This window comes from Mesoplodon densirostris, chromosome 8 (assembly GCF_025265405.1).
Source record: "Mesoplodon densirostris isolate mMesDen1 chromosome 8, mMesDen1 primary haplotype, whole genome shotgun sequence".
In the NCBI taxonomy this organism is placed as follows: domain Eukaryota; kingdom Metazoa; phylum Chordata; class Mammalia; order Artiodactyla; family Ziphiidae; genus Mesoplodon; species Mesoplodon densirostris.
This window is the reverse complement of record NC_082668.1, coordinates 55,864,077-55,888,646: the sequence shown is the minus strand read 5'-3', so window position 1 is coordinate 55,888,646 and position 24,570 is coordinate 55,864,077. Positions and strand designations below refer to the sequence as shown.

General features: G+C 44.2%; 1 protein-coding gene across 4 annotated transcripts in view; it reads right to left on the bottom strand.

The window, feature by feature from the left end:
• The window catches only part of MGAT5 (alpha-1,6-mannosylglycoprotein 6-beta-N-acetylglucosaminyltransferase), a 367,899-nt gene that overhangs the window by 10,767 nt on the left and 332,562 nt on the right, over positions 1-24,570 (bottom strand). For all 4 annotated transcript variants that reach the window (XM_060106214.1, XM_060106215.1, XM_060106216.1 and 1 more), the window contains 2 exons: positions 17,979-18,095; positions 10,028-10,102 (listed from right to left, as the gene is read on the bottom strand). In XM_060106214.1, the coding sequence (XP_059962197.1) occupies positions 10,028-10,102; positions 17,979-18,095 (192 nt within the window). The remainder of the gene's footprint in view (positions 1-10,027; positions 10,103-17,978; positions 18,096-24,570) is intronic.

The window sequence follows — 24,570 nt, the reverse complement described above, 5'->3', positions numbered from 1 at the left end:
AGCGCTGCCCCTCATCCTGAGCAAGGCAGGATGGCTCTGCAAGGTCTGCAGGAGGGCAAGTGCCTCAAAGCTACGTTGCAGGGCAGATCTGCCCCACATGCTCATTTCAATGAACTGTTGCAGGCGACCTCTCTGAGGTTCCCTTCATCAGGTGAGCTTAGCTCAATTACACATGAACTCTTAGGCCCCAGTCACCCTTGCTTGTGGCTCACCGGGGGCTGGTCTGGCATCCTCTCAGTACTCTGTTTTAGGGGCCAGTAGGATCAGAAGTAGTGAAAATATGTTGGTGAGAATGTATACTGGTACAGCCACTATGAAAAACAGTATGCAGGTTACTCAAAAAACGAGAGTTGCCATATGATCCAGCAATCCCATTCCTGGGCATATATCTGGAGAAAACTCTAATTCAAAAATATATATGCACCCCAATGTTCACAGCAGCACTACTTACAATAGCCAAGACATGGAAGCAACCTAAGTGTCCATCAACAGATGAATGGATAAAGAAATTGTGGTTGGCAGATAGATAGGTAGATATGGATACAGATATAGGAATACTACTCAGCCACGAAAAAAAAATGAAATAATGCCATTTGCAACAATATGGATGGACCTAGAGGTTATCATACTAAGTGAAGTAAGTCAGACAAAGACAAATACCACACGATGTCATTTATATGTGGAATCTAAAATATGACAGAAATGAACTTATCTATGAAACAGAAACAGACTCACAGAAATAGAGTAGACTGGTGGTCGCCAAGGGGGAGGTGGGCAGAAGAAGGATGGATTGGGAGCTTGGGATTAGCAGATGCAGACTATTATGTGTATGCATAACTGAATCACTTTGCTGTACACCAGAAACTAACAGAACAATGTAAATCAACGAAGCTTCAATAAAATAAATTTTTTAAAAAAAGAAAAGAAATGGTGAAAAGAGCAGCAGGCCCTTCTTAAGGTTTGGTGAACCATCTGGAGAGCCTGAAGGTGATAAAATTGAACAGATGGAGGCCTGAAGGTGTCCTTAGTCGGTATGACAGCAGCTAAGGCAGGAGGGAGTGGGGATCTGAGTTATGATTCTGGCCCCCAGCTAGGAGACTTCAGAGATGCCCCTCAAGCTCTCTCTGCCCACTTTCACATCTAAAATGGAGAAAATATCACTTGTCCTTATATAACTCCTGTCAGATAAAAAAGAAAAAAGAGGTGACTCTTAAGAAGGCACCTACAGATGTTAAAGATAATATTCCAAGGAAGACCATTATTTGCTACCAGGGTCCAGAAGGAAAAATTGAGTTGCCTGGATTATATATGACAATCGCCCACAAGGGCCATCCCTTTGCCCAGCTGCTTGAAGGGCACAACTAACACAGCAGCCCGTCATAAGCCTCTTCTCACCCCCAGGTGCCAGCCCCACTGGGTGCTCGCAGAAAGCTGGAGGTCCTCTGTTTCATTCAACCTCAGCACCGGCTATCAGGGCAATGCCGACATGCCTTGTCTCCTTGTTTGCTCACTCATTCATTCATTTGTTCATTCAATAAAATACTTGCTAAGATGCAGAAAAGCATAAGGGTTTGGAGCTCGAACTGCTGGGGTTTGAATCCCAGCCTCTCCATCTAGCAGCTGAGTGCTCTTGGCTAGCTCCATAATTTTTCTTTGCCTCAGTTTCCTCAGCTGTAAAATGAAGAATACATCAACTGCCACCTCATAGAGCTGTCGAGGGGAGTAAATTAATTATAATGTGTAAAGTGCTCAGAAAAGTGCCTGATAAATATAACACCATGGGTTGGCTCTTCTAGGCCTTGGGGTGACTTGGTGGGGGGGGGGGAAAGGAACCAAAAACAAAACACCTGCCTTTATAGAGCTTATTTTCAGTGAGGGAGACAGAGACACAACATAAATCAATTATATGTAATATATTAAAGGTGATAATTGCTCTAAGTAAGAATGAAGGGAGGAAAAGGAATCGGGACTGTTGGGGAAGCAGGTTTTCAGATAAGTCATCACTGAGAAGGTGACATTCGAGAAAAGACCCGAGGAAGTAAAGGTGTGAGCCATGCAAGTATGTGGGAAGGACATAATAGGCAGAGGCAAACCAAGATCAGAGGCCCTGACAACGAAGCTTCTAGTAGGCTCCAGGAGGAGCATGCAGCTTGAGCAGTGTGTGCATGCTGGGGCCGGAGATGGGAGGAGATGGGGTCTGGGAGGTCCCGGGGGTCAGAGTACCCAGAGCTTGGGGGGCCCATGCAAAGCCTTGGCTTTTCCTTGGAGTGAGATAGAAGCTGCTGGAGAGTTCTGGGCAGAGGAGTGACTGAGCTGAGAATGGAAGGCAGGAAAAGAAGCAGAGGCAGAGAGTCGGGAAGCCACGCAACAGTGCGGGAGAGAGAGAACGGCCTCAGGCCAGACCCACATCTTTGTCCAACAAACCTCCATGAAATGCTCATGTCATAGGGTGGCTCTGAAGGTTTTTTCATGCATCCATTCAAAACTTGACAAATGATCATTCAAGCCTATGCTGGGTGCTGGAAATAAGAACGTGGATGAGACAGAGTGTCCGGGTTCAAAGACTCCATCTAGTAAGAGAGGCTGGCATTTAAAAACTTACAGCACAGTACAAAACAGATGGCCAAACAGGATGTAAAGGCCACTGAGAGGAGAGAGAGAATTATTAACTCTGGGGAAGGGAAGGAGGGTAGGGGTAGCAATCAGAGAAGGCTTCCAGGAAATAGGGACTTCTGGGCTGGGTTTTGTAGGTTAAATAGGAATTAGTGGCTTATCATAAACATGGTGCTTTGCAGATAACTGGTGCTCAATAAAGAGCTGTTGAACTGCACGGAAGGGTTCTGGCATCGTGGGGCTTTGATAGTAGAAGTAGAAAAGAATAATATTCTAACCTAGAAGCTTTATACAACCAGAAGAGACATAAATAGTAATTTCCAATCTGGTTAACAAGCCCACTTAGAACACAGAACATCTGCATCCCCCTCTAATAATTATTTCAACCAGTCACCAAATTTCCCTAAATTTGCTTGACTATGAAATTCTCCTAGAGTAACTATAATAAGAAAGGTTTATTAATCAATAAATTTATGAGAAAAAGTAATGTTCGGAACCAGTGAACGCAATGTACTGTGAAAAAGAAGTAAGGATGCTGCCTTTGTAACAAAGGCTAAGTAGCAGCATGGAGAAAACGTTATTTATCAAATACCAAAAGAGCTGGAGAAGACTGGGTAGGGGGACGAGGGAGGCTGCTCCCTAGGCGAGAAGCACCAGTGGACGGGCTGGCTTGTCCCTCCCTCTCGGTGGTATGTGGTGTGATCTTTTCCACAAACCCTCCACCCCCAGAGTGGAGGTCTGCCCAAACCTTTGAGTTACTACATCCATGACATATCAGGTGCAAGTAGATTTCTGCGGAAACGCACATTGTCTCGAACCAAGAAGACAGGTTCTGGGGGCAGGATCTAAAGGAAGTAAGGTCAGGAATTTGCAAAAAAAAAAAAGAAAAGGGGGTGGTGGTGTAGGTTCAAGGCCATGAAATTGGGGTTTGGGCCAAGTTCAGCCAGCTATCTTATAGCTGGGAAATCCAGGGCCAAGCACAGAAAAAGTGTCCAATACATTGTGATTGACTGGATTAAACACATTTCAGTTGCCTGCTGGCACCTGCCATTCTCAGCCTGTGCTGTCCTCAAAAGGAGTGAACTCTGTCCACGGGTGGCCCCTGGAGCTGATTCCCAGCAGTGGGTGCGGATTTACATTTCCACAAGGGCAACAGAGAAGGTGGCTGTGAAGCTGAGCTGTGGTGACTAATCTCTATGATGATCTCTACACTGCAAATCAATGAACCAACCAGCTCACTCTGGAAAGAGTTAGACATAAACCTCCCACATTTCAAATTATTCTACGACTAGGAGTCTATCGGGAGAAACAAAAACAAACGTCCACACGCATGTGAATGTTCAAGATAACACTCCACTTTTCACGACAGCTAAAAGGAGGAAATGACCCAACTGGAGAATGGATAAACAAACTGTGGTCTATCCATACAATGGAATACTATTCAGCAGTGAAAAAAGAATGAAGTATCAACACATGCTACAATGTGCATGAACCTCACAAACATTAAGCTGAGAAATCTCCAGGAAAGGAAAATCTACAAAGACAGAACACAGATCAGTGTTTTCCTGGGGCTGGGGGAACAAGCCAAGACTGACTGCATATAGGCACAAAAGAGCTTTTTAGGGTGACGGAAATGTTATAAAACTAGATTGTGGTGGTAATTGCCCAAGTCTATCAATTTACTAAAAAAAAAAAAAAAAAATCACTGAACTGTACCCTTACATGGGGTGAATTTTAGGGTCTGTAAATTACACCTCAATGAAGCTGTTTAAAAAACTACACCTCGATTGGTTTCTGGCCTCCTGCAGCAGCAAGTAGTTAAGGCTTTCAGAGGACCTACTCTGTGCCAAGCACTGTTCTTTGTCTTAAACATGTATTCATCTACTGATTCCTCCATCAGCCTTATGGGGTAGGTAGTATTATCCCCATTGCACAGAAGAGGAAACAGCACAGAGAGATTAGAAACTTGACGGAGGTCACCGACACAGTGGGGGCAGAGCCAGGATGTGAACCTGGCTGTCAAACTGCAGGGCCCAGCAATGAAATCATTACCCACCCAGTCCCTCTGGGTTCAGGAATGGCTGGGCAAACAGCAACCACTGATTTTTCAAAAGAGGAAACATTCCTAAGTGACTGCCAACTTTCTCCCTGTTTCTATGCCTTTTCCTCTTCCCCTGCAAGCTGGCACCTCCACCATTCCCCCTACCCTGCCAACCAGCTTCACTGCCAGGCTCGAACATGCCCCATGGAGTTCGGGATGGGCCCCGATGACCCGGATTTCCCAGGAGCTGAAGCCTGATGCCACTGAGGCTCTTGGAGCTCACTCTTTTCTCCCCTCCATATCTCCAGAGTGCTTTTCACATAAATGACACAGCTCCTTGCAAAATAATATGAGCACAGTCATCTTGTAGAGTATGTGCAGGGTCTTTACAGAAAGTAGAAAATAAGGCTGAAGAGCACGTGCATGGTTTTCAGAAATCAATCTCAACATTGCCAAGAACTTGTTCTACTCTCTAGCCTGAGGCAAATACCTAAGTCTTTCCCAAGAAATGCACAAGGAGAACCTTAACAGGCCTGGACACACTCAGGTTAGGGAAGAAGAGTGCTCTTGATTTTAGATTACAAAGATTTTTCTTCTTGGCACACACTCCCGCTGCTGGAGAGAGTGCCTCTTTTGGAGAGCTGATATAAAACAGCATGCAAGGCTTCCCTGGTGGCGCAGTGGTTAAGAATCCACCTGCCAGTGCAGGGGACACGGGTTCGAGCCCTGGTCCGGGAAGATACCACATGCCATGGAGCAACTAAGCCCGTGCGCCACAACTACTGAGCCTGCGCTCTAGAGCCCACGAGCCACAACTACTGAGCCCACGTGACACAACTACTGAAGCCTGCGTGCCTAGAGCCTGTGCTCCGCGACAAGAGAAGCCACTGCAATGAAAAGCCCACACACCACAACGAAGAGTAGCCCCTGCTCGCCGCAACTACAGAAAGCCCGTGCACGGCAACGAAGACCCAGTGCAGCCATAAAAAAAAAAAAAAAAAAAAAAAGAGTGTGCAATCCAAATCTACATTTTTAGTACAGTAAAGGGAGAGAGGGCATTAAGGGAAGAAGCAAGTGGCTTTCCTAAAGCCAGGATTTGTTCCCATTGGTGCTCCCTAGGCTGGTAGGGTAGGTCAACCTGCTGTCAACCACTTTGTACAGAGTATATGTTGAAACCTGGGGCTTTCTCGATTGCTGTCAATTGGCTTCCTCTGGCTCCTATTGCCTGGGGTGAGTGTGATGGACAACCTTGAAAGGGTTCTGGGATAAAAGCTTCCTTATTCCCCTAGCAGATCGCATGGGGACTCTGAAGGCAGAGATCAGCCTAATTAGGGCTGCGGTGCTCCTACAGTTCAAGAGATGGGAAGCATATGCTCCCACCACCCCTTCGGAGCTTGAGGCTTTCCTGTTCATACCAGGAACACCGCTCTCTCCCCTCATTGCCCTTTGAAGATATTCTTTTGGCTGCAAAAATAACGAACACCCCAAGCTCTAAAACCTAGAGCCTGGGGCTAATCGTTAGAGGCAGAAGACGCAATCTGTGAACCAGTGGGGTCTTGGCTTCCTAATTTCCCTCTGGTTTGGGGGAACATTATGGCTCTGACAAAACCCTCCCCAGAGGCCTGGGATGAACTCAAAATAGGCCCCTTTATTGCTTATTTAGCAGCACTGAGAGAATGCTGAGTAAGAAATGCCCCAAACACAAGATTCCTAGAATGACTTTTCTAAAACACCAATCTGAGAGCATCACTGCCCTATTCCTGGGTTAAAACCTTTCTTTAGCCTCTTGTCCCAGAAACAAATTCTGAATTCTTCAGCTGAGCCTCAGCATCTTTTCATGATGTGTCTCCTCCTCCAACCTCTTCTCTCACATCATCTCTCTCTTCAGTCACAGCCAAACTTCCAATAATTCACCACCATTTCTCTTTTTCACCCCCAGGTCTTTGCATCATGACCTCTCTGTACCACGACTCCCGCAGCGTGCTTCCAGACAGACTCTCCCTCCCCTCCCCCATCCCCACCCTGTATCTGAGTTACGTGATCCCAAAGCACCTGGGTAGTCACTATGACAGATGTAACCAATGGCAGCAGTATCGCCTGTGAACTTGACCTTGAAGCTACCTGAGGATAGGGCCTCATCCTTTGACACCTCTTCTTGCCCAACTCCCAGCACTGTCTGCAGCCCCCTCCAGCTGACAAACATTTTCAGAGCGGATGAATGAATAAACAACAGCAGGCAAAAAAGAAATCCCTGGGGGCTTCCCTGGTGGCGCAGGGGTTGAGAGTCCGCCTACCGATGCAGGGGACACGGGTTCGTGCCCCGGTCCGGGAAGATCCCACATGCCGCGGAGAGGCTGAGCCCGTGAGCCATGGCCGCTGAGCCTGCACGTCCGGAGCCTGTGCTTCCGCAACGGGAGAGGCCACAACAGTGAGAGGCCCGCGTACCGCAAATAAATAAATAAATAAATAAGAAATCCCTGGATTTCTGTGAACCGCAGAGCTCTGCAGGAAAAAAATCTCTACCGAGGAGGTAGTGTGAAAGGGCAGTTTTACGAGCATGTTTTCCAGAACACAATTTTACTAGCATGCTCTCCAAATCATAAGGGCCAAGATGAGCCTCCTGGTTCTTGGCACATAGGGAAAAAAATGCACACACACACACACTCACTCCCCTTCTCATTCATTTATTCGTATCTTTGGCTTTTGTGCACCTACTCTGTGCCAGGCAGAGGGCTAGGCACTTGGATGTCAAGGGGAACAAGCTAGGTGTGGCCCTGAATCACAGTGCATTTGACAAGGTCTATTTGGGGAATGGGATCTCCCTGTTTGAAAGGAAACCTAGTAATACATTCACAGAGAACAGGCCACGTGAGAACTTCTAAGGACTGGCTGGGATTCAAGAATCTTAGGGAAGAAAGAAAGTCTTCAAATAAATGTGATAAAGAGTCTTTTCAAGTATCATATGATATCACTTATATGTGGAATCTAAAAAAATGATACAAATGAACTTATTTAAAAACAGAGACAGACTCACAGACATAGAAAACAAACTTACGGTTACTAAAGGGGAATGGTCGGGGAAGGGATAAATTAGGAGTTTGGGATTAACATACACACACTATTATATATAAAATAGATAATCAACACAGACCTACTGTATAGCACAGGGAACTCTACTCAATATTCTATAATAACCTACATGGGAAAAGAATCTGAAAAAGAATGGATATATGTACATGTAAAACGAAATCATTCTGCTGTACACCTGATTGATTTAGGCTGTACACAACATTCTAAATCAACTATACTCTAATATAAAATTTAAAAAGTCTTTTTACACCTGGTGGTGAGTAATCATTTTCCCTGAGAGGAAGTGGAGACAGGAAAGGCGGAAGTAGGTTCCATAAGCAGCTGCAGGGATCCTAGTAGGATCCTGGCCTCCTCGGAGGGTAGTTAAAGCTGTGATGTGTTAAATCTCACTGTCAGAGGCCACGGCCACCCTGTCTGCACCTTCAGGAAGGGCCAGCAGCTCCTTGAGATCAAAGAAGATGGGAAGTATAGCTCTGGGATAAGTGCCATCACCCGGGGCCACAGCAACGCTGCTGGTGCAGGCGTGGGCTCAGACCAAACCAGCGTCAAACCCTGATTCCATGACGAAGCCCCGCGACTAAGATTCTCTGTTCCCGTTACCCAGAGGACAGGGTGATGACTGCCACCTCCCAGGATTACTGTGAGGGTAAATGAGATGATGCCTTGGGACGTGCTGGCATAAAGTCTGTACGTAAAGGGCTGCTCAAGTTAGGATGATGATACTGTCATTCTTTTTTTTTTTTTCCCCGTGGTACGCGGGCCTCTCACTGTTGTGGCCTCTCCCTCTGCGGAGCACAGGCTCTGGACGTGCAGGCTCAGCGGCCATGGCTCACGGGCCTAGCTGCTCCATGGCATGTGGGATCCTCCCGGACCGGGGCACAAACCTGTGTCCCCTACATCGGCAGGCGGACTCTCAACCACTGCGCCACCAGGGAAGCCCTGTCATTCTTAAGTTGGGTGTCATGGGAAGAGTGACTGAGATAGTGATTCAAATGCTCAGCTCTTGTGGTAAAGTCTAATACTGTAGAATATGTTATATAATAATACACAAGAATAGAATATAATAATGTATAATATAGTAACATCACTAGTGTGTCTTTACTGAGCAGTATGTGTTAGCCCTGTTCTAAGCACTTCACATGTACTAGGCTCATTTAACCCTCACATCAGCCCCATGAGGTTCTATTATTATCCTCAGTTTGCGGGGGAGGAAACTAACACATCCAAGTCATACAACCAGAAAGTCTTGGCGGAGGGGCTGGAACCCAGGCGGCAGGCTGCACTGCACTCCCTTCTTGCCACTAACAAAAATTCAGAACACCAGACCTGTCACCCTGAAGCCTCTGCCTCTGGCTCGGCCCGTCCAGCGGCTGCACTCAGGGTTGTCTGCTGCTCACCACGGTCTGTGGCCTCAAATCTTTCCTTTGAAACCTGCCTTGGCCTACAGTCTGCACCTACTTCCACTTTCAACACGCCATTTCTACTTTCAGCCTTCCGAGTCCTCACCCCGTACTGTGTCAAGATCTCATGACTGCCCCAAGACGCTCTGCTTTGTCTTTTAAGAGGAGCCCCTTACTTCTGGCATCTAGTCAAGGAGTTCATATTCCCCTACCCACGGGGGTGCTCAGTCTGCCTATTTCGGACTCTGTTGCTTTTGAAGCCTACGGACTGAAAATGTTTTAAAATGAGAGCAGTGGCACTTTTGGCCTTTACTTCCACGAGCACAAGACATAGTTTCCCAACTCTGTTTGGGGTGGTGGGACCCTTGGGACCCTCCTCTGCTTTGGAAGTGAACTTCTGCTTTTATCTCTTTTATATACTTGGATTTCACATGAAGTTTCATTTGAAAACGGGTCCTATTTTTAAAAACGTTTGAAAACCACTGAAGAGTCCGAACATATTTGGAACTACCAAACAGATATTGAGCCATCTCTCTGTTCCCTCCCCACCCAAGTCTTTGTAAGGCCCCTAGAACCCAGGCAGGGCACAGGTCTGCTGGTGAAGGACGTTTTCATATTAACCATCCAGTCTCTCCCTTAAGTTTCCATTTGACCTTCCACCATCATAAAGAACATTTTCACCCTAAGGACAGACTGACTCCTTGGAGTGACCTTGACAGTTCATAATTTAGAATTTCAAGAAGCCATTCTCTAGCTTGTAGAGTCCTCCAAATCAGGAAAATAAGCACAGAAACATGGTAAACTCTTAACTGTTCATGAGAGTCCTCTGGGGTAGCAGGAGGTAGGACACAGCAAGGACAGATGGACTTCTGAAGAGCCTTACCTGTTTTTCAATGAAAGCGTTGATTCTCTGTAGCATCCCCTCGCATGTGAATTCATATGGCATGTACGGCTCAATCTGCAGAAACAGAACATGGTATCATGAAAGAGGAAGACACAGGACATGCAACACTTACCCAGTCCTCCATTGATTCACTCACACTCAGGTGCCAACACCTGCAGGGATCCTTGTGAGGGGCTAAGACTATGAACTTGGAAGTCAGCAGACCTGGCTTCACAACCTCATTCTGCTCCTTATCAGCTGTGGGACCCTGAGCAAATTATCTACCATCTCTGAGCCTCAGATCCTTCATGTGTAAAATGGTGATAAGAAAAACCCATTTCTTGGAACGTGTGGTAAAGATTACGGGGGGTGGGGTGGGGAAAGGGCTTAGTTCAGTGTCTAACACACAGTAGGCACTCAACAAAAGGTGGAGAGTGTCACTTGTTAGAAGGTAAGCTCCATGGGGCAGGGTCCATGGCTGCTGGGTCATCTGCATCTCGGTGCTGAGTGGGGCAAAACACGTTGGAACCAGCAAACATCTGGTGAATGAATGCATGCTCCCTGCCCTGAGAAAGGCACATGATGAGTGGTTTCAGGACCCGTGACAGTGACAAAAGCTTTGTTTTGCATTAGTAGGTGAGCATGTTCCCAAAGAACTCATGGTGCAAAAACAGAGTGATGAAGTGTCCCAGAAAGTTCAGCTAGAGGGTCCCAGGAAGCTAGAAGGTCAAAGCCAACTTCTGCTCATGCTGGGCTTTTAAGGTCAGGTATGACTCCAGCAAGCCAAGACTGAGGAGGGCAAAGATGCAGAAGACGTTCCAGGGGGGAGCATTAGTGGGAGATTAGACATGAAAGAAGGACAGCAGGAGGACAGAACTAGGATCATGGAAACTGGTGAGACAGGCTAGGAAGAGGCGCACTGGATTTCCACAAAAGACTTGTGGTTTCTACTCTAAGGAGCCTAGCCTTTACTTGAGAGTAGCAAGCAACGTAGAAGGTGCTTCACTGGGGTAGGGGAAGCAATCTGATCAATACTGTGACACCTGATGGAAGGGGAAGAAATGCATGTTGGAGCTCTGCAATGCCTGTGCCGACACTATGAGGCCTGCGTCTTCAGGAGCAGCTGGCTGGCATTATTAATCTGAAATGGAAATTTCACTTGGGAGAATATGGCCAGCAAACCAGTTTGTTACAGCTTCAGAAAGCCCAGTAGCACTTATCAGCACATTCACCACCTCCCTCTTAAGTCTACACTCGCCTATCTCAAATCTACAGGGTGGAGACCTGGACAAAACATCTGTGAGCTGAGACCTGCTGAAAATGGGACAATTGACAGAGAAGACACCCTTCTGGGGGCAGCCAAGTAGTCCTCAAGGCAGCTTCTCCCGTTTTCTGTGTGTGTTGATTCACACATTACATTTGAAATCTTCTTCAACCATGATTAGTAATTTCATAACATGTCTTTGAATGCACAATTAGGTGACACATCACACAGGCTGTACCTCAGCCATCCCTGCCCACATCCATCCAGAGACAGTGAAAAGAGGCTGAGCCGTAAGTACTGTAATATCAGGGTAGGACTATTCTGCATGAGATGAGGTCCTTTTGTTCCTAGATAGTTTATCTCAGAAGAGCTCAAAATGCTTTAACTGACTTCCGTCTTCCAAGCTTGCGTCTTCTCATCTCAAGCTTTTGCACTTGCTGTGCCTTCTCTAACCCAAACACAGTCCTTTCCACCAAATGCAGACTTTTTCTTTTAAAGAATATTTATTTAATCACCTTGTGAGTGATTCCAGAAGCTTTCTCTGTCTAGAGATACGTCTCTTCCCATGTTTGTGGGAAAAGATATGAAGGAATAAGAACAACAAAAAATGTACAATAGAGGACTTCCATATTGGGCTCATTTATAAGGGGATAAGGAGGATTTCTAGAGTGGGGTAAATAAACATCAGTGGGCCATCTGTCAGGCAACCGACAGATTCAGTTATATGGTGGGAAGCATACTGAATACTCAAGGGTCATTCCTACAACATATTCTAAAGGGTATCCATTAGAAATGAAAGTGCATTAATTCAAAGGGCTTATGCAATAAACACAGAAAAATGGCTCTTCCTGTGTTCTACCAACCAAACCCAGTTTAACCAAAGGGGATGTGACTCATTAACTGCTTTGTGGCCAGTTCACTGTTTTAAAAGATAAGGAGCTAATTTTCCTATAAAGGAAAAGAAAAAAAAAAAAGAAAGAAAGAAATTGTACTCTTAAGCCACCTCTGCCAGTGAGTTCCACTAGCCACTCTCCTGTGTACAGAAGCAGGGCCCTCTGTGTGGGAAAGCTCCCCAGAGCCCCGGCTTTAGGAATACTGAGCACTGGCTAGCTTCTGATGTCGGATCTGCTGCACAGATTTTGTGTGTTTGTGTGTGTGTGTATGTGTGTGAGAGAGAGAGAGACAGTTTTCTGTAGAACAGTCCTTCAGGAACAAGTCAAGGTCTTTTGGGGGATGAATGAAAGGGAATGTTGAAACCACACCAGTCACTGAGAATCCCAAGTGGGGTCAGTTACGGAGAAGGAGTGGGGGGATGTGCTTGGTCATCCTGCTGGTGGACAAAGGACTGTTACTCATATGGCCGTAGGAAGGATGCCTGCAGGCTGCACCATGCAGTCCCTGCTGGCCTTGGAAACTTTCCCTACCCCCCATCTTTTCCTCCATTTTCTCCTCTTCACCTCCCTTCCAGTGGGATTTCCTGTCTCTAGTATTACTCAGCGTTCTAAGTCAGAGTACGACTTCTACAGGGAACTGCTCTCTGATATAAGTTAACCTCTGCATGGTCCCACCTGACAGGTGGCTTGGCATCATTCAATGACAGATGGTCTTAGAAGGTACCAGAAGTCCAGGGGTTGAGTCTTATCTCCTCTATCTACTAAGCACAGAATTTTAAGTCAGACATTTCCTGGAATTTCTCTTGATGATTTCAAGAGAAAATGTAAAATAGGTCATGTCATTCCCCTGCTCAAAACTACCCATCATACTCAGAATAAAATCCAGAATCCCTCTTGTGGCCTATTTAGAGGCCCTACACACTCTGGCTCCTGCAGAGCCTTTTATGGTCTCCATTATTTCTGATGGGAAGTTGGTGGTCTTTCATACTGTTATTCCCCTGAATGTAATAAAATTTTCTCTGGCTGCTTTCAAGATTATTTTCCTCATCTTTCATTTTTGGCAGTTCAGCTATGATGTATCTAAGTGTGTTTTTCTCCATATTTATCCTGCTTGGCCTTCACTGAGCTCCCAGGATCTGCAGGTTGATGTTATTCATTAATTTTAGAAAATTCTTAGCCATTATCTTTTCACAAATATTTCTTCTGGCCATTCTCTCCTCTGAGATTCTAATTACACATAAATTAGGCTGCTTGAATATTGTTCCAGAGATCTCATATGCTCTTTTTTATCTTGTTCTTTTTTCTTTAATTTCAATAATTTCTATTGATAAGTCTTTAAAGTTCACTGATTATTTTCCTCTGCTGTGTACAGTCTGCTGATAAGCCCACTGAAAGTGTTAATTTCTGATACTGTATTTCTCAGTTCTAGCATTTTTTCATTTGGCTTTTAAAAAAAGTTCCCATCTCTCTGCTGAAATCCCCCATCTATTCACATATGTTGTCCACCTTTTTCATCAAAGCTTTTTTTTTTTTTAAAAATTAACTAATTAATTTGGCTGCATGGGGTCTTAGTTGTGGTAGGCAGGTTCCTAAGTTGTGGCTCGCGGGCTCCTTAGTTGCAGCACGTGGGCTTCTTAGTTGCGGCACGCAGGCTCCTTAGTTGTGGCATGTGAACTCTTAGTTGTGGCATGCACGTGGGATCTAGTTCCCTGACCAGGGATCGAACCCAGGTCCCCTCTACTGGGAGCATGGAGTCTTAGCCACTGGACCACCAGGAAAGTCCCCAAAAAACCTTTAAATACATTTATCTCAGCATTTTAAAATTTGCTGTATGGTAATTCCAACATCTGAGCCATCTCTGAGTCTGGTTTTATTGATGGTGCCCTCTCTTAATGATGGGTCATGTTTTCTTGCTTTTTTGAGTGTCATGTAATTTAAAATCTTGTAATTAAATATGAGAAAGCTTGGCACCAAATTTCTGACCCATTTATAACAAGCATAAGGATTATAATGTTAATAGTCTTTCTATTCATCTCATTCCTTACTTTCCCTCTCACTCTCATCTTTCCCTTTACTTCATTTAATGCTGTTTTTCTTTTTAAATTTTTTCTTAATAAACTAGTCAAAAACACTAGTTTCAATCCAGGTTCTACTACTTACTAGTTGTGTGATTTTATGTAAATTACTTAATTTCTCTAAACCTTATTTTCTTATCTGCAGAAGGATTAAATGAGACAAGGCTCATAAAGATGTACAGAGAGAGATTCTGGAGGTATAAAAAGAGCTTCTCCCTACATATGACCTACTATTATAATTACTTTTTTTTCCACCTTAAGTGGCCTTAAATGGTTTTAGGGAAAGGGTTGGTCAGGGCTTTAAAAAGGGGAGCAGTCGATGTTCCATGAAGTGAACAGAGCCTCATGTAGAAGTGGAGAGAACTCAGCATCCACTTAGTGCTTTATGTGTCAGGCATTCCCACGAGATTTTTGTTTGACAAAAGGGATCTATTATCTAAAAAGTTTTGGACTCTATGATCCAAGATTTTCTGCCTCTACATTAGCTTTCAAATTACTCCTCTTCAAAAGCATGCACACTTAACTAAGTGTTGTGGGTTGAGCTCTGTCCCCCCCCCGCACCAAAAGATACGTTGAAGTCCTAACCCCTAGTACCTGTGAATGGGACCCTATTTGGAAATAAGGTCTTCGCAGATGGAATCAAGATAAGAAGAAGTCATAGTGATTTAGGGTGGGCCCTAATCCAACATGACTGATGTCTCTATGAGAAGTGGAGAAAACAGACAGACAGACAGACAGACACACACACACACACACACACACACACACACACACACACAGAGAACACCATATGACAGCAGAGACAGAGATGAAAGTGTTGCAGCTGCAACCCAAGGAATACCTGGGGCCACCAGAAGGTGGAAGAGGCGAGGAAGGACCCTCCATGAGAGGCGTCAGAAGGAGCATGGCCCTGCCGACATCTTAATTTCAGATGCCGACACCTTAATTTTAATTGCAGCCTCCAGAACTGTAAGAGAATAAATTTCTGTTGTTTCAACCACCACTTTGTGGTTCTTTGTTATGGCAGCTTTAGAAGCGAATACCCTAGAGGACTCTGAGACTGAAGAAAGAAGAGCCTTCGATCTCTGCAAGAAGGATCCTCTGGTGGGAAACTGCAGACGTGCCACAGGTACTTGAGGTGGCCAGCAGTACCAGCAGTACACTCACTCAGGCACTTCATCTCTTGGCTTGGCCACCAGAGGTCTGGGGGACTTCTGCCCGAAACTTGAGACTGGGATGAGATCGTACATGTCGCTGATGGGAAGCTCTGAGCAGCTACCTCAAAGCTCAATAACTAGACCTGCTCTAAAGGGACATGGATAACACACTCGAGTACTCTTGTTCCCCAGGAGATGTGCTCAGTAAGCTGAAACTAGCAGTTGGGAGGGCCCCATTTTATTCCCCAAAGGGGAAAGACGGCCCTTTACATGGGCCACCTGGCAACTCCTCCAGGGATACACGCCTTTCTAGCCTCTTCCCCTTGACTCTCACTGTTCCTCTAACTCATGTCTTTCTGGGCTCACTTCTCAGTTTAACTTTGCAGATTCCTACTCATGCTCTGAGACTTAACTCAATGCTGCATTCTCCAGGTGTCCTTATAAGGAGCAGAGAAGACAGAAATAGAAGACAAACTTATGGTTACCAGAGGGGAAAGGAGCGGGGAGGGATAAATTAAGACTTTGGGATGAGCAGATACAAACTACCGTGTATAAAGCAGATAAACAACAAGGGCCTACTGTATAGCACAGGGAACTATATTCAATATTCTGTAATTAAACCATAATGGAAAAGAATATGAAAAAGAATATATATATTCATATATATACACACATATATATACATATCTGAATCATTTTTGTTGTACACCAGAAACTAACACAACATTGTAAATCAACTATACTTCAATAAAAAAAAAAAAGCAGAGAAGACAGACACTCCTCCACCTCTGGCATGTTGGTCTTGGCACTGAACATACTCTGCTTAGTGTGCTGATTTACATACATCCATTCCTTGCTCCCCTCCATGCCTCCCACCTTCCATTAGGTACATCGCTCTGCTGCGTCCTAAGAACACAGCAGTGAGACAGATATAGTTCCTGCCCATGTTGCTTATGGTCTAATGGAAATCCAGACTGTCACTAACAAAAGTCAGAATGTTATAGTATTACATTAGCCAAGACATGGAAACAACAGCCCATCGACAGATGAATGGATAAAGAAAATGTGGTGTGTATGTGTACACACACACACACACACACTCACACACACACAAAATGGAATATTACTCAGCCATAAAAAATGAAATAATACCATTTGCAGCTACATGGATGGACCTAGAGATTATCATACTAAGTGAAGCAAGTCAAAGACGTATATGATATCACTTATTTGTGGAATCTAAAATATGACACAAATGAACTTATCTACGAAACAGAAACAGACTCACAGATATAGAGAACAGACTTGTGGTTACCAAGGGGGTGAGGGGGCAGGAGAGGGTTGGATTGGGAGTTTGGGATTAGCAGATGCAAGCTATTCTCTATAGGATGGATAAACAACAAGGTCCTACTGTATAGTACAGGGAATTATATTCAATATCCTGTAATAAACCATAATGGAAAAAGAATATGTAAGAGAATGTATATACGTGTATAACGGAATCACGTTGCTGCACACTGGAAACACAAGACTGTAAATCAACTATACTTCAGTAAAAAAGAATATTACATTATTATTTATGTACTACTGACTTAATACTCCTGACTAGACATTTATTATGAGATCAACACCGCACTTAAGCACTTTATATTCATTATCTCATTGGATCCTCTCAAGTACCTGTAAAGTAGGTGAAATTAGCCTACATCAGGGATGAGGAAACTGAGCCTCAGAGGTTAAGTAACTGCCTGAGGGGACACTGCTGGACCCCAACCCAAGCTGTCTGATTCGAGCCTGTCCTTATAACCACACCTATATTGCTTCTCTTAAAAAATTATAACAGAGTAATCGCTGCTCTGATAGGAGGACAGGGGGCAGGGTTTACTGGTAGAATCCAAGGCAGTCCCGGGGTTGGGAGAGAGGATAACTTGACCCATCCCTACAGGGTGGTGAGTTTCCTACAGGCAGGGAGTCAGCCTTGTTGACGCTTATGGAAGTGAGTGTCCCTGACAGTGGTTCAGAGGGCACTCTGCATACAGTAGGTACTTAATACATGTCTGCTGAATTGTTCTGGAGAGTCCAGAGATGTTAGTTACTTATACAAAATTTTATAAGATGTTTAGGTAGAAAAAGCCAAATAAACAGATGCTATAAAAAACATTTCCCAGTATTTCCTTAATTAGTCCTTTTCCTTCTCACTTTTTTTTTTTTTTTTTTTTTTTTTTGCAGGGGAGCGGGTCTATCTTTTCTGACCTTTGGGAGAGCTACATAATGAGGTCACTGACACAAGGAGAATTCAAGTTTCTACTGCTGTGTCTGGGACCCAGGAGCCATGTCGAAAGGGTCTGTAGAATCCATGCACACATCTGGACACCAGCTCTAATTCCATTTCACAGAACATCCACAAAAATCCACAGGCCAGTCCTACAGCTGGGCCATTTTCTAATTTCAGAGTCAAGCTGACATGGAAACATTCTAATTACTTGAACGAAGGGCCTGTGATGCTTCCCACATGATCCCGTTCACATCACAAATGGGGGAAAATGGAATAAAAGAAGTAACCTTCTGACTTAAAATTGCTTTCACGGCGTCCTCCACCCCCTCCTGATTATCGAGGTCAACAGTCCAGACGTGTGGCTGGCCGATGAAGACTTCGGCATAAGGATGCTGGGAGGTCAGCTGGAAAAGAGAAAAGAGAACACCTCAGTCTCACGAACACTGGCTTTTCTCATTTCTCAACCTCCTATGCTAGGTGAAGCATTATGCTTTTTATGGTTCTGAGTTGTACTTGCGTAGGTAATGTCATGTTTTGTTTTTGACCCTTGACGATCGAAACCTCCTAAGCACCCCCCGTAAGCAGATAACAATAAAAGAGGGAGGGTTCCACTGCTTTCTTTCTTTCTTTTTTGTTTTGACCAGCAGGACATCTACCGTCAGGACCGTCTGGATCAGCAGGCACAGCGCGGACGGGTACAGGTAAGGACACTGAGGCTGTAAAGTGTGCCCGGCTGGCGACACTGGCAGTGCCCACGGGGGCCCATCAGGCTCATGTGGGATGTTTTAAAGGACACACGGCAAGGCTACGCTGTCTTAGACCCTTGGAGCTGGGATCTTGGGCACTTTGGAGGGGTTCCTGGGAGTCTAGGGGTCCCAGGAGGGCAGCATGTGGGCCACGGCCCTGTGTGAGACCGCTGCACCCACAGGGCAGGTCCGGTGGTGGCGCCTCACCTGGAGTCCCACTTTGAAAAAAGAGTTAGAATGTCATAACCAGGTGACATGAAGGCTGTTACAGATGGCTTCAACCCCCCAAATCACACCAAGAAATAATGAATATTTACCCTCAGTCATATCCCAGCCCCGAAAATCACCTCGATCAAACTAGCATCTGTTATAAAATACTGGTTAGGATAGACAGGTAAGTATAAGGAAGTTACAATAAAGTTGTCATAGGCTTGAAAGTCATAGAAGGACACGTAACGGCACATATGAAAGGTGACAGAAAGGGAAATAATGCTACCAGAAAAAGAGAGAATTTTGGAATAATAATTAGCATACCACTGGAGCCTTAAGAGTCATAAGGGCAATGTGCGATCAGAAAAGCAAGGAAAGGCAGCTTTTGTTTTAAAGGAGTTTTTATTTTAAAAACAAAGGGTGGCCAAAGAAGCCCACAGGAATATTGGCAATTCTCAGTTCTTGAAGAATCAGTTTGTTAAAGACAGCTAAATTTACCCCTCAAACTTATTCCCACCTTTATTCTTGTATCCTTTTAAGGTTGTGGTATAAAGAAAGCATTCTGGTGCATTTTCAGTTCTCAAAGTTGGCGGGTGCTGCCCCAACCCATGGCTGAGGACCAGGGATGCCAGACGCCTTGAGATGTGTGTGACCGTCCTGCACAGGGCAGAATTGTCCACTCCCCACAGGCCTTCACATGCCCCGCCAAGCTCTCAGGTGGGCTCACAGAATCTGCCTCTTTGGCACAGTCTGAATATACATTGAGTTTTCCAGGAACGTAACTGCCATGTAAATCAAGGGACATTTTATTGGGAGTTTCACCAATAAGCCGTTATCGTTTCAGAAAAATCATGGCAGCAAAGTCAATTTCACGCAGAGGATCTGGGTCTCCAGTACAACATACCCAAACCAGTCTGTATTTGAAGCTGTCACAGTAATGCCAATTGCGTATATCTGTTTGTCTACATGTAGGCACCTTTTTATTTAGCGTCTCTTTCTTTAATGCCAATTATAAGTAAAAAGGGCTGACCAGATTCAGCTCAATGTTTTAGTCTTCTTAAATACAAACATATTCACTATAAGGAGGAATGAGACACCATGATGCCTTCTAGTGTGGTTCATGGGTATGATACAGTTATTTCTGGACTACATATACACAAAATATCTACTACCTTATAGCAAAGTATTTTCCTTTTACTTCTCTTTCATATTAGAGTTAGAGAATCATTCTTTTTTTTTGGTGTGATAATCGCATTTCTCTTTGATTTTATTTAGATTAAACTTGGCATTGAATAGATTTTTTAACATCTTTATTGTAGTATAATTGCTTTACAATGGTGTGTTAGTTTCTGCTGTACAACAGAGTGAATCAGCTATACCTATACATATATCCCCATATCCCCTCCCTCTTGCATCTCCCTCCCTCCCACCCTCCCTATCCCACCCCTCCAGGTGGTCATGAAGCACCAAGCTAATCTCCCTCTGCTATGCGCCTGCTTCCCACTAGCTATCTATTCTACGTTTGGTAGTGTATATATGTCCATGCCTCTCTCTCACTTTGTCACAGCTTACCCTTCCCCCTCCCTACATCCTCAAGTCCATTCCCTAGTAGGTCTGTGTCTTTATTCCCGTCTTACCCCTAGGTTCTTCATGAACTTTTTTTTTTTTCTTAGATTCCATATATATGTGTCAGCATACGGTATTTGTTTTTCTCTTTCTGACTTACTTCACTCTGTATGATGTTAGCAGGGTATGTTTTTCATTTCAGGAGTGAAAAGTAGATGTTATAATACACTTAGAATAAAAGAAGGTGTTGGGTCTGGAAGGGGTGAGGCCCAGCTGGTTCTCTCTTTTTCTTCAGATCCCAATATACTCAGAGGACTGGGGGATTCAACTGGCACCTCTCCAGCTTGCTCTTGGCTACTGTTCTTTGTGTCTTACCACACCAATGGTGCGCATGCATTACTCAGGGGGGAAACCCAGAAGGGAAATGACTGGGCCTCCACTCTGAGCCTTCTCTGGCCCCCACTCGTGGAAATCAGGCGATTCTGAGGTGCAGGTATCCTAGACTTTGCTCCTGCCTCTTCTGCCAGAGTCACGCTCCTCACTAGCCTGCAGCTACCCATGCTTCCGACATATACCCTCTTTCTTTTGCTCAGCTGTGTGGTCAGGGATAGAAGAAGAGGGCCCGCAGGCTCCTGGAGCTGGGGGAGCATCCTTTTCTTTTTTCTCAGCACATATTTTAGATTGAGCACGTATCAGTGAGGCCCCTCGGTTGGGCCAGGCACTGGGCTAATCACCTGAGCAGACATTATTTATCAGGTTTCCTGTGTATTGATGAAGATTCTGAGGGTTAGAGGGGCTTACAATTCCCCAAGACCACATAGCTAGAAAGCAGCAGAGCAAATTCAAATCTAGATCCTTCAACAACTTTTTACCTTTTGACAACAAAGCAAGATGACAATTTTAAAGGATGCTCTTGAGTTCTTAAGACAATGACCAAAAGAAGCTCAATGTAAACACCAGCCTTTTCATCACTTGCTTAAAACCAGCTAACCTAAAACAAAATCCCAGGACTGAATGTATGTCTGTATTAGACCTTTCCTGAAGCTGAGTAAGGTGTCACACCATTTTCATTTTGTGGCCTGGAGAACAAACTACTTAATTCTTCCAACTGAATCAGGGTAAATGAAAGTTGCCGTCAATGCCACTATTTAGCAGTCTCTCTCCCCTCTGCCTTTTAAGGTCCCTGCTTATTTACAAGGTTGCTCTAAGCAGTTGGAAAATACAAAATGCTGAGCCATTATCATTTTGTTCATTTACATTTGTGGAGGGTTACTTAATTTTACGAGTAAGGCATTTTGTGATTCATTATTCCCCCTTTGAATGTTCCATTCCTCCTTGTTAATTTATTGAGAACCGTATGATCTGAGCTATCGTATATCAATCAGTATATTTACTGGAGTACAGTCTGTAAAAGTAATGAAAATCTTATTAAACATGAGACGTTATTTCAGAGCAGCTGTTAAATCTCCAGGAAGAACACAAGTTCTCTTTATGGAAAAGGAAACCCTGGAGCCAGAGAATTTCTAATGGTTTACAAAATGTCAGAATAATGATTCAGAACCTACTAATATGTCTCCCAATATAAAGAGAGAAATCCAAATTATATTACATTTAAAGTGTAACTTGAACCAACCACATTATACTTAAGGTATATGGAACTTCTCTTGAGTGTGTACACTGTGGTTTTAAAAATGGGTCCAGTGCAAAAATAAAAACAAAGCTTTTTGTTTTCTAAATACAAAGAAAAATTTAGACTTCTCTTCAAATGAAGGCAAAGAAGAGACATAGATGCAATTTATATGGACCCATTTACATGGATCTATTGTTGCTTAGCTCAAAAGATTAGCAAGGGGGGGCTTCCCTGGTGGCGCAGTGGTTGAGAGTCCGCCTGCCGATGCAGGGGACACGGGTTCATGCCCCGGTCTGGGAAGATCCCACATGCCGCGGAGTGGCTGGGCCCGTGAGCCATGGCCGCTGAGCCTGCGCGTCCGGAGCCTGTGCTCCGCAACGGGAGAGGCCACAACAGTGAGAGGCCCACATACCGCAAAAAAAAAAAAAAGATTAGCAAGGGCACAAAAAGATAGCTATGTAATTATATACGCTTTGGTTAAATTTTTTCTATTTGCTGAGAAAAAAAAAAAAGGATACTTTCTAGGGATTCTTGACCCTTAGAAATCTGTACAAGTGTTGATAGCTCTTTCCCAATTAAAAGCATCTTTGATCAGGAGGATTCTGTGAGCTGAAAGAGCAGAGTGGGGCGGCCCACCTGCCCGTGAGGTCAGGTTCACTGGCTCCTCTCAAAGCTGTGTCATGTCACTGGCTATCAGCCTGCTCTCTGCACCGTCTCCAGCGGAGAAGGAAATGGACATCAGATGGAACCTGCCCTCCTGCATAAAGTAAAGTGACCTGCTTGGGGTTTCCCTCCAACGCATCAACATTCACGCTTCTCCAACTCAAAACCCGACTCTTCTTTTCCCTAAAGCACAGCTCCCCCACTATCCCCTTCTAGCTAACCCAGCACATTCTCCACCGGGCACCACTCCAAGTTAACTTCCCCCGCTAAATGTACCCAGCTATTTCCTTATGCATTCCCGTTGATTAGGCATCGCTCTTATCACACTTCCATATCAAAATCTGAGCTCCTGGGGAACAGGAAATGTGTCTTGACAAGTTCCCCCAATGCAGTGACTTAGTACCACAGGCCCTGTGGGGATACAGTGAACATCTGTCAGCTGACCTCTGCATCCCAGCCCTCCCACGGGAGCCCAGGACTGATGGAGTCAACCGTGGGAGGTCACTTGCTGAGCAGCTGTTGAAAGCCTCCCCCAGTGCCATTCTAACTGGAGTCTCATTCCAGCACTGGTGGGACCATCTGAAAGGACAGGAGGAACCAAATGCCTGGGCGGCAGCTCCAATACCTATTCCCTTTTTATGCCATGAAGAATGAAAACCCTCTATCACCTCAACAAAAAGCAAATTACTAAAGGATCACAACCGACAGCATGAACATACTTTTCTCAACAATTTCATACTGGCTGATCTGATCTATGTAACATTACATCATTCACTGAGAAAGGGTTAGATTGTGTTTAAGAGGGTCTTAAATTTTTTTCAGGAAAAAGTACTCAGTTGTAATACAGTGTTATCAAAGTCTTCAGAATTATCAAAATTTAAATGATCTAATTCTAATGATCAAGAAGGGTACCAAGTCAGTCCAAAATACTTTTGATGAATCATTTCCCAAAGTCTTGTATATAGAAACTGCAGTAAGAAAACTGATGGGTTTCTTTGCTTTTCATGCATTAGTAAGTCAGACAGAGAAAGGCAAATACCATGTGATATCACTTACATGTGGAATCTAAAAAAATGATACAAATGAACTTATTTACAAAACAGAAAAAGACTCACAGACATAGAAAACAAACTTATGGTTACCGAAGGGGAAAGGGTGGGGTAGGGGGAGAGATAAATTAGGAATCTGGGAATAATGTATACATACTACTATATATAAAATGGATAAAAAAACAAGGACCTACTGTACAGCACAGGGAACTATACTCAGTATCTTGTAATAACCTATATGGGAAAAGAATCTGAAAAAGAAAAAATATATATATGAAACTGAATCACTTTGCTGTACACCTGAAAGTAACACATTGTATATCAAATATACTTCAATAAAAAATCATTTTTAAAGAGCCCTTAGCACATAGTAAGTGCTCCAATAAATGTTAACTAAGATGGTTATTATCATGGGAAACCAGAAAAAAAAATCACGAGGGAAAAATCATCATTAGGATATCACTATAACAATGGTTGCAAGAAAGATCCACTGATCATGGTAAAAATAAATGGGCAAAAGTTGGAGGAGAACGAGGGTATTTGCATGGTCTCAAAGTACTTCCCCCAATAGAGAGAAAAACAGTAACTTTATGGTGGAGAAACCTGGCAAACACGACCTTAACCAAGAGATCAAGGTCACATCACCAAGTAATAAGATATTGGTATCACGCTCCCCCTGACATGATACACTGAGGCCACATGACTTCTGTGGGACTCTTGCCAAAAATGTGTAACCTCAAACTAATCAGGAGAAAACACCAGTCAAATCCAAATGGAGGGACAGTGTACAGAACAACTGACTGGTACTCTTTCAAAATGTCAAGGTCATGAATGACAGTGAAAGACTGAAGAATTGGCACAGATTGGAGGAGACTAAAGAGACATGACAGGTAAAGGCCATGTGGGAGCCTGGACCAGAAAAAGGATGTTAGTGGAAAAACTGGTGAAATCCAAATAAAGTCTGTAGTTTAGATAATATTACGGTACCAATGTTAACTGCTTGGTTTTGACAATT